This window comes from Phalacrocorax aristotelis, chromosome 14, assembly GCF_949628215.1.
Source record: "Phalacrocorax aristotelis chromosome 14, bGulAri2.1, whole genome shotgun sequence".
NCBI classification, from domain to species: domain Eukaryota; kingdom Metazoa; phylum Chordata; class Aves; order Suliformes; family Phalacrocoracidae; genus Phalacrocorax; species Phalacrocorax aristotelis.
This window is the reverse complement of record NC_134289.1, coordinates 1,219,553-1,237,374: the sequence shown is the minus strand read 5'-3', so window position 1 is coordinate 1,237,374 and position 17,822 is coordinate 1,219,553. Positions and strand designations below refer to the sequence as shown.

The 17,822-nt window shown below is 42.8% G+C and overlaps 1 protein-coding gene across 5 annotated transcripts in view; it reads right to left on the bottom strand.

Moving 5' to 3' along the window:
• The window catches only part of PCDH15 (protocadherin related 15), a 695,790-nt gene that overhangs the window by 251,455 nt on the left and 426,513 nt on the right, over window positions 1-17,822 (bottom strand). For all 5 annotated transcript variants that reach the window (XM_075109425.1, XM_075109424.1, XM_075109422.1 and 2 more), the window contains 3 exons: window positions 13,698-13,817; window positions 9,075-9,185; window positions 4,827-4,997 (listed from right to left, as the gene is read on the bottom strand). In XM_075109425.1, coding sequence (XP_074965526.1) covers window positions 4,827-4,997; window positions 9,075-9,185; window positions 13,698-13,817 — 402 coding nt within the window. The remainder of the gene's footprint in view (window positions 1-4,826; window positions 4,998-9,074; window positions 9,186-13,697; window positions 13,818-17,822) is intronic.

The following is a 17,822-nucleotide window of genomic DNA, read 5'->3' as shown; positions in this document are numbered from 1 at the left end:
ATCTTGAATTAGTACAAAGAAAGCCTCAGAGGTGTCAGGGAGTGCATTAGTGTTCGTGGGGACTGATAATTATTCCATGGAACCTGATCAGGAATCCGTTTGTTGCAAAACTAGTCCAGCAACTGATTAGATAAATGTAATCTATACTTCACTGCTAATTGGCTTTTCTTTTTTGCATGATGATGGAAAAAATGAGTATAGAAATGGATAAAACCTTCACAAAGTGAGCACGACGGGAACAGACTGAAGGGGAAAGAGGGAGAAGAAATTATCTTTCCAATGTTATGAGACATTCAGAAGCTATATTTTTTAACTCCATTTGAGGGCTTGCATGTCCTGATAATAAATGCTAATTTATTCCTGATACAATGGGGGGAAAATTACTTACCAGATTTGATCAGACAGAAACACTAGGGTAAATATAAAACTACGTAACAACAACAACAACAAACCCCAACCAACAAACACCACCGGTTTTCTTAGAAATGGAAATCTATCTAACAACAGTAAATTCGTTCCCAGAGGGAAAGTAGGATGGCGACAACCAGGGAACACACGCAGAGGTTTATGGAGCTATCAGCAGACACAGGAGGTTCCTACACGCACCCCTTCATGTAGCACAGGCATTGGTTTCCCCTTTGTTACACGGCAATAGATTTGGCTTGTGGAACTTGGACTTTTGAAAGGTTTATGCTAGCTGATTGCAAGGTAACACTGAGGCTGTACTTTGCATTCCACTAAAGGAAACAAAGTGAAAGGATTTGCACGTGTATTATGAGATGGAACTTCAAGCAATGACTTTGAGTGCTGTCATATCATGGGCTTTGGTGTCTTTTCTGCAGGATACTTTTTGCAATGATTATTAGAGGACTCAAAACTCAGTAGATTTATTTCTTTTCCCTCCTGGTCCGGGAACTTTTCAAGCAGTTTACTCCATCACTGTCATGGGCACTGAATCAGACTCAACAGGTAGCACTTCACAAGCAAATTACTGCCCAGGGAAGCAATACATAATCTAAGGTGGGGATTACAGGCTGCTTAACTGAGTTCTGTGCCTGGGCTTCAGCAGTGGTGAGGCAGTTCAGCCATCACTTATCACTCACCTACCACAGGATTAAGCATCCCGAATAGCTCATGTGCTATAAAAGCAGCCAAAGTTTGTTTACTCTGAACTAAGAGTTTTCTGCCTCCCCTACAAAGTTACAAAAAGCACCTCACAAGCATTTGGTATCAGACACTGATGTTTATATGACCTTAGCTACGACCCTAGACCTAATAAGGCCATCACGGCAATTAATTACAGTAGTTCATTGGTGGCACTGCAGAAGGGACACTCTCAAAACCAGGCAACGACCAACAAAGGATGTCACACCTGGGGGCAAAGCTCAGTCGGGAACAGGCAGCACCCGGCTGCCCAAGAAGGTACAGCCGCAACATTTCATTCCATCTGCACACCCAGAGAGGACCATCAGATAACCTTTGGCTCTGCTTGGAAGATCTACAGCTTTGGGGGAATTTACACTCTCTGTGCAAATGGCAGAAATAAAAAACTGGTTTTTACAAGTAATTATACAGCACACTACCCAGCCTGGAGCAGATTTAATAATATTATTAATACTGCCATGAGTCAGAGCAACTCTCAGAAGGCATAGTGTAAACCTTGATATTGCTCTTCAGGAAAATAAATTGCTTTTCTGGTAACAAAGACATCCATTAATTTTGCTGGCCTCTTCCATCTCTGCCAGCCAAAGACCATAAACAAAGCACACGCTGTATGGATTCTTCATTGCCAGTGTATCCAACTGCTTTAGAGCATCTAAGGGAAAGAAGCTTGGAAAGGAAATACGATATTTACCTCAGTAAATTAATGGATGGAGGCCAACTAAAGATCATTAAATCGTGCAAGACTGAACAAAAATATTATTCTTACCAGTTACATTAAATTCTTTACTTCAGGGGTCAGCTGAGTAGGCATCTTGCCCTATAAAGCAGGACTTCTTTTTCAAGCTACTGCTTCTGAATAATTCATAATTTGTCGCCCTTTGTTCTAGATTCATTAATATTCCTTCTCATGTTCATTAAGAAATTAAAAAGCAAATAGAAAAAAAAATGACAGCGTTGGATTAACAATAATCCTTTAACCTACATAGTGGCCACAATTAAACTTCAGCAAGGGCATTCTGGTCTATTTGCTTCTCTGCACTTGATTATACTGCTGCTTGCAGGACACAGATGTAATACGTATGTTACTAGCTGAAACTTTTCAGGTACCATCAGTATCTTCTAAATTAATTAGAATTTGGAAGTCAAGTATATATTTGAGGTACCAAGGTAAAACTTTGAGTTCAGACAGCCTTCTTCCACTTACATTTATCAGAACAGCTGCAGTGCTACAAACAGATAAACAGCAAATAGCTGGTCGCTTATCAACAGAACCCGTTTCTCATTTCATAGATACCTCAAGGTGCAGTTTGATGTAAAAAACCCAAAAATCCAACAAAAAACCTAACACCTGAATAGACTGTAGCTTATGAAATTGAACGAATACACACTGCAGCTCAGCACCAAATCAATAGTCAGATTTTTCCTAGCCTAGACACCCTCCTAGGCAGACACCTCTCTGTCTTCCAGCGCAGCGTAGGTGCCTGACCAAGGGCAGGAATGAAGACAGAGCTGGATTCCTTCCATCTGAGAGGGCTGTCTCAGGAAAATTGTGAGACTCACATTATATCTTAAGATAAACAGATAAAAAACAAGGTAATGACCAAACACCAGTTATCCATAATTTCTGCCTCACCTGCCTCTGTACTGGGAACTCTATCAGAACTGTGCAGATAAAACGGGGTCACACTCTGTCATCCTCCACAGTTTGGGGACCCCAGTAACCCTGATGAGGCCACAACTCAGCCAGGGAATAACTTGTGGTTGCCCAGTTAATTTAAAATAAGCCCAAGTCCAAAACAGACAACACAGTTACAGAGGATTATCAAATACCAAGGTGTGGAAGTGAAAGAGAGATGCATAAATCAATATAATAATTTAAATCTGGAACGTCTCTCCCCTTCCCTTCCCCAACTGATTTGCTGCTGCCAAAAGCTGAATATCTCAAGTCTCTTCCTTCATACACCTCAAAAATCAGGCTGCAGTTGTTAGGAAGAGCTTCTCTGGTAGAGAGAAACACCACCACCTTTGGAGGTGCACGTGTCATGCAAGACCCAATCTTCCTCCAGAAGTTTGCCAAAGCATCCAGACTGACTTATACCACCTCCCTGAAACTTGTTCTAGCCCTCCCTTATCCAGAAGGCACACTAATCGCACATCTTGATTACAATAAGCCTTATGTCACCTCCTTGAGACTGTGCTGGTTATTAAACCAGAGCCTGTACCATTAACCTGCACAGATGCAACTGATCAACTGCTGTATACTACACCCAGTGTTAGCTGTTCCTAAAATGTATAAAACAACTGTGAGAGATTTCAAAACTCACAAAGAGTATCGTCTTAATCAACCAAGCAGGGTGGCAGCAGTGCTTGGTGGCCCTGCTCGAGCATATTTGCAGCAGGACTCTTGGACCAGAGAAAGCAGGAAACCATAACATAGAATCACAGAATGCCCTGAGTTGGAAGGGACCCACAAGGACCATCGAGTCCAACTCCTGTCCCTGCCCAGGACACCCCAAATTCACACCGTGTCTCTGAGGGCCTTGGCCAAGTGCTTCTGGAATATCGCCAGGCTGGTGCTGTGATGCCTCCCTGGGGAGCCTGTTCCCGGGCCCCGCCACCCCTCTGGGGGAAGGACCTTTCCCTAACATCCAACCCAAGCCTCCAAGCCTCCAACAAGTGGTTTGGCAAAAGACTATGAAGCACAGGATGGCAAGACAAGTAAGTCAAAGAACAGCAAGAAACCTCCACGTTTACAGCCTCAACCTCCCCCATCTCCTGGTCAGAAGCAGCACGACAGAGTGTGTTCTGCAATGAACAAGGGCAGTCATAATCTCAGTGTCAATACTTTGTTATCTTAATGTCATCTTAATGTCAAATGTTAATCAGGTAGGGTAATACCTAGTGATTCAATCGGGTCTTCGTTTTTATGGTCTTAAATACATGAATGAAAGGTCATATATCAACATCACTTAAGAAACTCATTTTTCTGTTTCACCCGCCAGAGATGCACATCTCCATCATGCCAAGCAGCAGTTCTCCTTGCATCAAGAAATGAGAAAGCTCTCGCCTCTTCCTTTTGTGGTTCATTGTGCATATTCCAGTGTGAAACGAGCCTTACACTGACCTTTATCCCTATCCTAAATTATGTATTAACTGACATATTTAGTACAAGCATCTACATGGGATAAACACATGTTGCTCTTGAGTGCCTCTTGATTAAAAATAGATAACAGCCACACACAATTTTTTTAAGGGATTAGTGACTAATGCTTCCTTTTCCTAAAAAAAAAAAAATCTTTCTCCTAAGGTCTGTACCAATCCTGAATGGAATAACATGTCAAGTCCCTTCTCAAAAGAGCTTCTTCAGGATATTTGGAGAGCAAAACATGGACAGAGCAGGAAAAGCAATTCCACAATTTACTGAATTTCAGCAAGACTCAGCCCTTGTAGTGAATGAGCAGTTTGCCATTTTATCAAAGCTAGAATTTCACCGTCTATTCCTACATAGCTCTTACCTTGGTTTTCTTTTGTTTAGCACATAAAACATGGCATAAAGCATACATAACCTTTCTAGTTACAGTTCTCAATCGGGTCCATAGAGTAAGACAGTGGTTGCTTGCAAAACAAACATATAAAACTTGCAATAAATCAAGTGGACTTACAGGATCAGTCAGTTCTGGCAAGCTCGCTTGATAGGTGAGAGGTCTACAGTCACGAGTATTATTCACCAAGACACAAGGAAGAAACATTGGTCCCAAATCGTCCCCATCAAGCACGTCTACAGTCAGGGTGGTCGTACTTGTCCTTCGCTCATTAAGATTTTGGGCTCGATCCTGTGAAGCAAACAAGTTACATCGGGTCAGAATTTCTGAATTTAGAATCTACAAGAATGTTTAAAGTAAAGGGCAAAATATATAAGCACCATAATTATCCAGGTTCTAGGAAATCGCAAATTACAGAAACTTCAGCCTCAGAGCTACAGCCTTTAATTTCACGAAGGCTCAGAAATACAGTTAAGAAGTAAAAGTTTACCTCTTGACTTAAGCAATACTGAGAAATATCTATCACTCAGAAGTAATACAGTTTTGAGAAATTAATTCTCAGGAAATGTGGGAAATGAAGACACGTGTCTTGGTAAACCTATAAAAATGCAGCATACCTGTGTAAGATAAGAAGTCCTTCGTGCCTTACCTAAAATCTGAAATATATTCTTATGCTGCCTTGTGCAAATCCTATCTGTAAGTGAAAGGGCTTCCACTTATAGAAATAGAAGGTATAAGCAGTTACTATTACTTTTACAATTGTCAGTGGACAAGCCCTGGACTGTAATGCTCAAGCTACCTCTGCACACCACGATTTAAGATTCAGCAAAGAGCTTCATCTAAGACCTACAAAACTGCACTCCATGTAGAAAGCTGATTTGTCTGGAGAATGAGTTACACTGCTTGTGTTTTAGAGGTTGAAGAACACTTCTGTCCAAAATAAAACAGCTACCACGCTGCATCCCGAGCAAGTCTCCATGCTGTGTGACAGGCTCTTTCAGTGTACTGTGGTTTGGTTTTTTTTCCCTCTCCCCTAATCTTTGGGTACACAAGACACCACTGAGTATTGCAAGTTATTTATTGTCTCCTTTTTTTTCTTTCCAGGTGGTACAGAATAAAACTACACTTTCCTGAATTGTGGGAAACACCCAGATTATTTTTATAAAATCACAGAACGCCCTGAGCTGGAAGGGACCCGCAAGGCTCACTGTGCCCAGCTCCCGTCCCTGCACAGGACACCCCAAATTCACACCGTGCCTCTGAGGGCCTTGTCCAAGTGCTTCTGGAATATCGCCAGGCTGGTGCCGTGATGCCTCCCTGGGGAGCCTGTGCCAGGGCTCCACCACCCTCGGGGGGAAGGACCTTTCCCTAATGCCCAGCCTAACCCTCCCCTGGCCCATCTCCCTGCCATTCCCTCGGGCCTGGCGTTGCTCACCAGAGAGCAGAGACCAGCCCTGCCCCTCCTCCTGCCCTCGGGAGGGAGCTGCAGAGCGCCGTGAGGGCTGCCCTCGGCCTCCTCTGCTCCAGCTGAACAACCCAAGGGACTCCAGCCGCTCCTTGTACGGTTTCCCCTCTAAACCCTTCCCCAGCTCCGTGGCCTCCTCGGGAGACTCTCCAGTAGCTTTATACCCTCAATGTCCTGCGGCGCCCAACCCTGCCCACAGCGCTCGGGGTGAGGCCGCCCCAGCGCGGGGCAGAGCGGGACAATCCCCTCCCTCGCCCAGCTGCGATGCAGGGCTCGGTGCCCCCCAGGGCACGGCTGGCCCTCTGGGCTGCCAGGGCACGCTGGGGGCTCACGTTCAACTTGCCGTCGGCCAGAGCCCCCAGGTCCCTGCAGAGCTGCTCCCCAGCCCCTCGCTCCTGTTTTATACACTAAACAAAGTACACTCTAGCAACAATTCACCTTTTCTTTCTTCTTCTGTTATCATAGTGAAGAAACAGCATTCCTCTCCAATATTTTTTTAAAAACAGTCAAAAATGCTTTCATTTTCATGGAGGAACTGTTGGGAAGCTTGTGGAGGGAATATGGGCTATTAGCTAAGGCTCACCTTCCTATCCTAGGATAACACCGACAGAAAAGAAAATAGCTTTTTTAAAGTATTTATGCTGTTGAATATCATCATCTCTAAGAAGAATAGGACACTGCTCTAAATCAGACTGGATACATAGTTTTTTTGCTACTTTGCATCCACTCAGTTCTTGGAATCGCTTTACATCTTCAGTTACTAAATATGGGAATTTCCACATTCAGCTTTCTTTATGGTCAACCATGGAAAACAGTCCCAGTTACAAGGAGCAGCCTTGATCACCAGCTAAACTTTTTTATATTCCCCCAACACATTCCTTTGAGTAACACTGGATCAAAGCACAGATACAGAGTAATTAATTTCATGTCATGTCTTCAGGATACAAGAACAATAAATGTTCACTGCTAATGTAATCAGTGGAATAGAAGTAGGATTGCATAGTATGTACAATAGAGAATTAAATGCAGCCTGCAGTATTTTGTAAAATTAAAAAACAAAACACGAAAACCCACAAAACAAACAAAACCATATAAAAGGGTGCATAAGGCAAACTCCTAAAAAAGCTGGGCTACAGAGCTTAAGTAGAGCCTTTCTTTGAGCTCTAGTCTCCCACCTCTGAGTGCTCAAAACTCAGTTCCCATTTGGGTATGTTTGAGAAAACACATGGCCTAGCAAGACGAGTCAATGATGCAAGCTGCCCCATTATGTATAAACATGATAACAACCAGCTATCAGCACAGCTTTAGTCCCAAACTCAGTACCACAAAGGTGACAATGTACTGTGTAAGGCTGTATATTGAAAGGAATGAACAAATTAATATGAGATTGCTTTGTCATACTGCCACCACGATTCCCAAGCTGCACCTTCACCAGCTGTTCTTGCAGCATGACAGGCTTCCCTCCGCACACGAGGTGTTTGTGCTGCTGCACACCGTGCCTTTCTCTTGAAAAGCATGACCTACTCAACTACCCCAGTTACTCTTCTAGGAGCGCAGCATCTCCTGAAACTCACAGCTCTGAACATCAAAGGAAGAGAGTTGTGAATACGCAGTGGTGATCTGTGGAGTAAATCATTGCTAAAACAAGAAGGCAAATTGTAGTGACAAAGAAGATGGAGACTCCCTTTTTACACGGAGTCCCATGGAGAGGACAAGGGGGGATGGACACAAGTTGCTCTTGGGGAGATTCCGATTGGACACCCGAGGGAAATGTTTCACAGTGAGGACAGTCACCACTGGAATAATCTCCCCAGGGAAGGGGTTGACTTGGCCACGTTGGACACCTTCAAGAGTCGCCTGGACAGGGTGCTGGGCCATCTTGTCTAGCCTGGGCTCTTCCCGGAAAGGTTGCACTAGATGATCCCTGAGGTCCCTCCCAACCTGTGAAATCAGTTCTGAGCCTTCCCGTATTCTTGATCAAGAGACGAGCAAGTTCCGTTACCCAGGTAAAATGAGTTATTCTAGCAGCCAGGAAGCATCTGTAGATACATCTAAGTGCAAAAAGCATTGAGGCACCCCTGGTGTCTATCTTCTGTCAGGGGAATGCTGAACATGCCACAAAACATGCAGGAAAGTAGATTGTAAAATGTATCGTACAATATATCTACAATTCTGTATCAGAAAGATGACAGTAATATAAACACATGAGTTCAGGAGCAAGCTATCTAAAGGGGCGTCAAAGCATTCTCATTTTCCCACAAATGCAGTAGTATCACAACCCAGGTAAACAACAGAGGAAAAGTTTGCATTTCTGCCATTATCAGAAGGACAAAAAGGGAAAAAAGCTTTCACAACCCTCAAGGGCACCAAAAAACTTCTCTGATGACAGATGTATTAGATACAGCTTAAACATCACTCTTCTTCCCAGTGTGCATTATCCACTGCCAGCCACTGTAAAAACCTCTATATACGCTTGCAACATCACTTGAAAGAAAAATCACCTCTTTAGAGAAAAACGCATTTCAAACCTGAGGGATACAACTAAATTGTATCCATTAAATTAATTTGAGATCAAATTAGCATCGCTAGATTTGTTAGAAAATGAACACTTAGTGACACTAGAATGCACTTTTCCGCATGGGCTGTACTTCAAATCTGCAAGTTGTTCCTTGTGCCAAAAAGGTTGTCTTGTTACACACACAGAGCAAGCTTTTTTAACCAGTAATAATATGGCCAAGCTTTCAACAACTTATATAAATCTTAATTAAGATCTTCAGGAGCAGAGTCTTATCAGACATGGTATTTCAGTGAGACTTTTCCTTTCCTCAGAAAATTCTACATCTGCAAACTAAAACCCCACCTAAATCAGCAGCACAAACGGTCATTGCGACACCTATACTTACATTTGCTTGAACAATGACAAAATAACGCGTCTTTTCTTCATAATTTAGTCTCTCTCGTAGAACTACTGCTCCGGACAAAGTGAGAGGAATATCAAAGGTCCTGTTGGAAGTCTGAAAAAGTTAACACAGTATGATAAAATTTAACACGCGTCAAAGTTAAAACACATTTCAGATAGGCCACAACGACATGATCGATTGGATGGCATAACAAAATTGCATACACTGTCCAGAGCAGAGATTTTAAGGTTTTCTATGTTTTCTTCTCTTCCTTTCTTTTAACTGTATTTGCAACAAAAGCCAGCAGGTTGTGAACTGTGCGACATAGAAGATGATGCCATGTGCGCGCACACGCACACATAAATGTGCCACTTCTAATTCACAAGGAAGATCTCCCAACTGCTTTAGACCATTTATCTCTGATTTAAAAGGCCAGAGCCAGCTGGAAAAGACTCTGCAGCTGAGAATCAGCCAAGGCACTCTCAGAATAACTGCCTTTTCCTTGGCAGGAGGATGCACTTAAGTGGAACTGTACAATCTAAACTGTTACCAAGGTTCAGCACAATTTCAGCAGAAAACATTAACCTCCTCCCCAACTGGTTATATCTTGGGCCCCTCTTGCTCCAACACAGCACAGAAGTGCAATCGTTCGGTGGCGATTTAAAGCTTAGCTTCCAGGTGTTAGTTTACGCCGCAGCTCCTGACAGTAGCACATCAGATCAACCCTGCGATCCCTCTGCAAACTCCGTTTACTTCTGCTGCAGCCCAAACTCTAACGGAGCTCCAAGGGGATTAAAAGAGGTGCACAACACCATCACCTCTCAGCTACATTTCCATCCGGTACTGAAACGAGCCATGCATGCTGGAAGTCGGGAATATCAAGACACAGCTTTGTCACCTGCTTACTCCAAGAGAACAAAACTGGTTCTCCTTTCACTTCAAAACAGGGACAGCAAAGGGCTTTTGTACAGCAGTCTCCATAACTTAGGACATTTGTTGGCCTGTAACCTTGAATAAATGGGGAAAGTCATGCGAATAACAATTCAATTTACTCCCCAGAGAGATGATAGGTGAAAAATCAGTTCAGCAAAAGCATTATGCATATTCCCTAATGCCAGATAAACTCAAAATGTTTAATTTTGATTCCTCACCAAACACAATACAATGAACCTCAGTAAAATTAGCTAGTAAGGAGAGAGTCCAGAACTTGTTTTGAGGATGCATTTGTCTTAATAACCTTCAGGTAGAAATAAAACCATAAGGAATCTAAAAATGCACCCTGCATTAGGAGACAGAATCTTTTTGCCATGTTAACTGACTTGATCCTTACCTTTTAAGAGCTAAGAAAAGTTTTCCAGCATTCCTTCACATGATAGTTACAGCCCAGCCCTGTGTCAAGTATGATCTGCATTCATTTTTCTACATGGCTTTTATATATCTTCCCAATTAAACAAGAAAATAATTAAGTTAAATTGCATTTCCAGAATAACACCTCTTTTTTTTTACTGCTTTTTTCTCGAATGCCTAAACTACCCTTCAGTGAAACTTATGAGCTATAAATCAGTCTGCTTTTTCTAAGGCAGGACACTGTCATTGGTGCCAAACAACAGTGCGGCCATCTTCGTCACACAACAGAGGTGGATCCTAGAAGCAGAAAAATAGGGAAATTTTGCACTAAGCTGTACACATCATTTTTGAGCGTGGCAGAATTGTTTCCCAGGTTAAGGAAGAAAATCCACTTGTAGCAGATATTATGCAGTAACTTTCTGCAAGGTGACAGCCAAGATGAAGCAGCTTACAGTGACGAGAACTCATCTCTGGCTAGCACAGGCACAAAACTTATCGCTAGGTAAAGCAATATTATGCACAGAAAGTCTACATACATATGGAAGAGTCAGATATATTTAATCTGGAATACAAAAGTGGTAAGGAAAAGATGCAATAAAGCAACTAACTATTCCAAAGAAGTTGTTCCAACCAGGGAAATCCCTCAACAAGAACAAGTTTCACTGAGTGAGAGAGAGGAAAGGAAAGTTTTCAGAAATGTTTAACTCTCCCTGTGGCAAAACACCAGACCAAACCACTCAGAGATGCTATCATGTCCTTCGCCAGCGGTAAGACAAACCCCTCTCTGCTGAGCTCAAGGCTACTGTGGTTCTGGGAGATGCTTCTAGAATAAGTTTTCAGGATAGTTTTGAGCAATATATCGTTTTCAGAGTAGGAGGAAGGGTCTGAGGAATGAGCATCATGTCAGAGATGACTGAAGAAACCTGTGTGGTAGGGGAATAGCATTTATTTACACCACCTCCGTTATGCACACAGTTAAAAGATGATGCTAGCGTAACATTTTAATACCCATTATTTCCGTGGAAAACCCTTGCCTTTCTCTGTAAAGTTTAGGAGAGAAACTCTCCAGTCATACGTACCACCAGTACAAAGAACAGCTGGAGAATGTAACATGATCGAATCACAGAATCGTTAAGGTTGGAAAAGACCTCTAGGACCATCAAGTCCAACCACCAACCCAACACCCCCAGGCCTCCTAAACCATGTCCTCAAGTGCCACGTCTGCACGTTTTCTGAACCCCTGCAGGGATGGTGACTCCCCCACCTCTCTGGGCAGCCTGTGCCAATGCCTGACTACACAACATGCACTCGTAATTTTAATCGTTTAAGAAGTCTCGCTGAAGGAAGTGTCATAACTCAAGAGACCGCTCAAGTCTGTGCAACTTAATCTCTAAGAAATGATTGCAAACATTTAAAAAATGAAATAAATCCAAATATACATAACATATAGAGTCAGAAAATTCTTTATATCACAAAAACCTAACACCACAATTCCACTTTTGTCAAAAAGACATTGCCTCTCTGCAAAACAAAGCTCCTGTCATGGTTTAGCCCCAGTCAACAGCTAAGCCCTACGCAGCCGCTCGCTCAGTCCCCCACCCCTGTGGGACGGGGGAGAGAATCGGAAGGGCAAAAGAAAGAAAACTTGTGGGTTGAGATAAGAACAGTTTAATAATTAAAATAAAACAGTAATAGTAATAATAATAATAAACGAAAATAACGAGAGAGAGAGAGAGAGAGAGAGAGAGAGAGAGAGAGGGATGAAACCTCAGGAGGAAGGACAAAAAACAAAAAAGTGGTGCATCCGCTCACCACCGGCCGACCGATGCCACCGGTCCCTGAGCTGTGATCGCTGCTTCCCCTGGCCAGCCCCTCCCAGTAACATACTGGGCATGACGTTACATGATATGGAATGTCCCTTTGGCCAGTTCGACTCCGCTTTCTTGGCTGTGCCCCCTCCCCTCCTGGCCCCTTGTGCCCCCGGCAGAGCCTGGGAGGCTGGAAAGCCCTTGACTAGCACAAGCGCTGCCCAGCAACAGCCAAACCATCGGTGTGTTACCAGCGTTGTTTTCACACTGAGTCCAAAGCACCGCACTCTGCCAGCTGCAGGGAAGAAAACTGATTATCCCAGCGAAAACCATGACAGCTCCCCAGAAAAGACTGCAACTTAAGGTGCTGCAAAGTTTCTCAAGAAACCATCTCTGTCCTAAAATTATGTATATATAGTAAGTAAATATTATACCTCAGCATGTAACTATGCCAAAATCAACCCTTACCCCAGTGAAAATTAAAAAGTAGGGTCTTGTATCATTAGTTCACAGTGAATTTCTCCTTGATACTGTCACTATTCTACAAAATTCTACCTCCTAGAAAGTACAAGCACTAAGTGTAATTCAGTAGATGCTTAAACTCCTGTTGACTTCAGTGGAAATAGGACTGAAAACTTTGAGGTGTACAGCTTAAATGGTGCAAATTGAATCAGAACTCATGTGTCTATGCTTCTAATTAAACTGCAAATCAGACTACTGTTTTCCCACAAACCCACTTCTGCTCAGAATTCCCCTTAAGTAAAAATAGGGAAGGGTAGAGAGGTTACTAAGTCTAGTCTATATACTATAACTGTTTGCAAAAAAGGGTTGCTAAAATGACTTTAAATTTGCTATGAAAATGCATATGGGGACACTTCACACAAATCACCCATGTGCCAAACCTTGTTATAATAGAGAAATTCACACATCTGACCCTGAAGACTATTCTTGTACTTTAAGCTTTTCGTCTCTAAAAGTATGTGTTTGCAAAGGTAACAGGTAGGGATTACTATTGTTTTATTTTAATAATATATAACCCTCTTTTTTTAAAAAAAACCAACGATCTTTAAATGTAAATGGCTCCATGAGAAGAGTCAAAACATCTCTTTTGAGAGCAACTTAGCCATGCCTATGAATATTTCTTAGCTGTGAATCTATCAGGTATAAATGTGTAGGAGTAAATACAACTACCTATCACAGACGGAAAAGGCCTGCCAAGAATCAAGGTGAAGCATGTGAACAACACTGGAGAAGACAGGGGATTATTAATGACTGAAGCAATCTGGCTGCTAATAACACGGCAATGCAAGGGAAAGTAAATGCAGCTGTGTTTACATGGCAAGCAAGGCTCTTGGGCAGAGAGGATACTCTACATCACAAAGCAAGAAATTTCTCTATGAAGTCCGACGGCACCCTCTTGTTCATTTGCTGCTTCACACACCTGAAAGGAAAAAAAGCTAAATGCACTTACCTTGTCATTAGGATTGTACTGGATGACATATTCTATCTGGCCGTTCGGACCATCATCAATGTCAGTAGCACCATGGTTTCCAGAAAATCCTGTGAAGATGGTTGTTCCAACTGGAGTTAACTGCAAGAACAGAGAGACATTAAAGCCTTACGGTATACAAGAAACCATTAAAGAACTGTTTGCAAAACCTCCCCCCCAGCTCTGGTCTGTAATGCACGGCTGACATTCTCTCCTCCCCTTTGTTCACCCTGGAACCTCATGTACGAGCAACTATTTGGACACAATGTACTTTAGCTGATGCCAAGCGTCACACAGAGGATGACACCAATTTCCATTTTTATTCCACAGATTGGCTGCATCAGGACGGAGCCCCATTTGTTTTAAAAAAGATGAAGATGAAAAAAAAAGTCTTAGAAATGAAAGAATTCAGGAAATAAATAGAAATAGATTAAAAAAATAAAAGCTACTTTTTCGGACTCGGGAAGGAAAATAAAGATGAGCTGCCAAAGTAAACAGAACTTATTTAACAGTGTCTTCATAACAATCTGAATAGCACCAGATAAACGTTATTACATGCAAACACAGACACTCAGACAGCTTTATGGCTTTATACAAACACAAGAATGATGCTGTTTCTCCAACATTTTGTTGGCAGCAATTGAATACGCATAAAATTATATTTTGAAAATGATTCAATTTATAATTATCCCAGCGTAGATAAATAGCATGAAATCAAGACCCATTGAGATCAAGGACAGCAGTCCAACTGACTTCTTGGGAGTCATCATTCCTGAATTTTAATATTCAGAAAACTTTGTGAGTAATCAACCCGAAAGAGAAAAACAAACGAACAAACAGTTCTTGATTCAACATAGACACAGCTCCTAGCCATGCTTCCTGCTGCTGCTCTCATCGCACCCCAACTTTTGGCTCTTGAATTCGCAGAGACCCACTGACCCCCTCTTCCTTCCTCCGAATTTCACATTAAGCTGTTGCACATCTTTAAAGCTATAGCATCTAAAAAGATTTGAAATGCTGTAAAAATAGAAGGTGGCAAAGGACAAAGAGCCATTCAAACATTTGTTGCCAATGTGGATGCTATTCCACTTTCATATTTTGTAGCTCACACCATAAAACAAATAATTAACTTCCCATTTCCTCCTACAGTCACAGTTCCTGATCTTGTTTTATTTATAAAGCTGATAATTACTTTAAGAGTTTAATGGCTGACAGAGTCCTCTGAGAAATATTTTCAGGGCTAGGAATACTGAATCTTTGAAATAAAAAACACCAATTCAAAGCATTTTTTTCTAATAACAGGTGAGCTTAATTTACAATACTTACTCACATTATCTACACTTATGTCACAATAACGATGTATGCTTCCGTTTTGCTCCAAACTAGACTTGCTTACTGCTGGTACAGGTAAGTTAAAGTGTCATACATGGGCGTAGGAAGTTGACTGTTCCTCCTGCCTACTAATCGGGAGATAATTACCTTGCAGAGAGTCTCTGCCTTGTACCTTTGCTACAGCACCAGCCATCCAGGAGAGCTATCAGCTCAGAACCATGAGCCGTGCCCGACAGTATAAAATCAGAGTCAACTGTCACAGGCCAAAGAGGGTACCGTCGTGGTTAATGACAAAGTGCATGTGCAGGGGAGAAGGGGCGCTCTCGTGGTTTTGTAAGGGGACAGAAGAACAAAGCAACCTGAAAAACGATTTGGAAAATTGGTTTGTAGGTTCCTTCCTCCCACAAATGGTGGGCTGCCCACCAGACACCCACCCAGGGGTCCTCCCACCCCCCTCCTCAGATGGACACACTCAAGGGTCGAGACTGGGAGATGACTTATCCATTACCCTCCTAGGCAGAACAGACTCCACTTGGGGAAAATTAATTTAACATACTGCAAATTAAAAATACACTTGGTGTATAAATATATAAATATACTTCCCCTATATATATATATATATATATAAATATACTTCCCCTATTCCCTCCCCATTCCCAAGGCTCAGCTTCACTCCTGACTCCTCTCCTCACAATTTTCTCCTCACTCCTCGCTCCTGCACGGCATTTTCCCCTTTCTCAACCCTGTTTCCCTGAGGCGCCACCAGCCTGGCTGAGGCGCCGGCCCCTGTGCTGGGGCCCTTGGCAATGGCTGGAGTCCTCACAGGGACCCTTCAGCCCCCACCTGGGCACGGACGCGCAGTATGACATTAAATAGTTTAACCGATTAATCATTGGTTAAATGATACAGTCTCATGAGCGGGAAGAGCTGGGCACAATGCTGGCCTGTGAGGGGTTGGCAGGTGATGGAGATCTCCCACACTTATGCTGACAGAACAGAAGCAGCCTCAGTGCTCCCACCCAAAGAGAGAGGAGCAGCTCTGAAGACATCACGTGTAAGAGGCTGGCAAGCGGGCGGGGAACACCCTGCCCAACACCACCCTCATTAGGCTGCCTACAGGTTTCCCGGCACCCACTGAAGGAGCGCTCCCTGCTCAGCCCCTGCCGGCGGCCGTCACACCAGCCTGCTCTCAGGAGCGGGAGAGGTTACCGCTGGAAATCAAACGACAGATCTCTCAAAAAAATCCTGTCACATCAGAACAGCCCAAGAGCTGAAGACACCCAAGGAGGTGCTGGTACTGACCGCTCTAGCCGGCCGCTGTCACGCCGTGCCCTGCAAAGGGAGAGGGCAGAGCTCCAGCGCAACGCCCCAGGCGTCGAGCCTGACCTAAGCAGGTACCTCCACGGCTGCCGAGAGGCCGAGGAACGGCTAGACCTGCAAAAGTGCTCACAGCTGAAGGATGCAGAGAGCTCTGTTGCTTTTCCGAAGCGCATAAATGCGTGGTTTCCACTGAATTCAGCCGGCAGCTCTGCTCAGCAATAGTTATTTGCTCTGTTTCATCCAGAGAAGCTGTATCAGGATCCTGACAGGGTGCAGATAAATGAAGACTAACATAAAAAGGCTCCAGCACTATAAAGCACATCATTAAGTGATAACAAAGGAGACAGTTGTAAAAAGGAAATAGCAGTAAACATCAGAATTACAACTGCATGCAGTAAAAGTCAAAAGCTAAAGTCTTGGATTTAGTGTATTACATCCAAAATAACTGATGGCAGATGTGCAGACCTTCACGAACCTAATACACAAGTTTCTATGTTATCTACATTTTCTTTTATACAACACAAATGATACTAGAAAGGACACTGAAAAAATTCCCTTGCCACTCCCTCTTCCTGAAAGTTAGGAAAAAACTAACTCATTTCACTCAACTTTCCAGCCTGCCCATCATCTGACATCAGAGACTGCTGCAGCCTCTGGAAAAATGCAGATGAGCTCTTAATTAAATGTCTCAAAGTGCACTTCTAATCATTCGAGAGAGGCACTTAGCATTCAAAGCTACATAATATTTTTACACTGTGATCTCAACATTGCGATGATTTACTCTTAGCCAGCAATATCACTTTTCCCCACAATTTCTGAGAGCTTTCTGACAAACTGCTGTCACCGTTCACTTTATTGTTGCAACAATAAGGAGGAGCTCGGTTCACCTTATAAAAATGTGACTCTACATATAGTACTATATATTTATAGTGTGTGTGTATATATATATAGTTCTTTACCAACATGAATAATCCCACTGTTCTTGTTTAAATAAGGATTACTTATTATGTGAACAGCCTGTGAGGAACTACATTCCTAGGAAGACAGACAAGTGACACAGGAACGACAGGCCTATTTTTCTAGTGAAAATCTTGGAGGTATCTAAAACATGTATCCAAAAATTAAAAGAGCAGGCTGAAATACTGGGTTTGATCTCATACCAACATAGACTAGGTATGCCATTTGATTACATGCACGAGCAAGCAGAACAAACTGGCTAATCAGATTTTTGGCATTGGCAAAAAGCAGAACTTCAAGGTGGTTTTGTATTAACGTACTATTTAAGCTACATAATTCCTCAATGCAGTGATCAAATTCATTCTTTAGTAGATGTACACACTCTCTAGAGAGTAAACACTCCTCTAGAGCTCAAACCACCCCACACCATTGCTATGTCAACCAGTAACGGAGAGATTCTGCACAGCACCCATTTCCCCACGGTTTCCGACTCAGTTC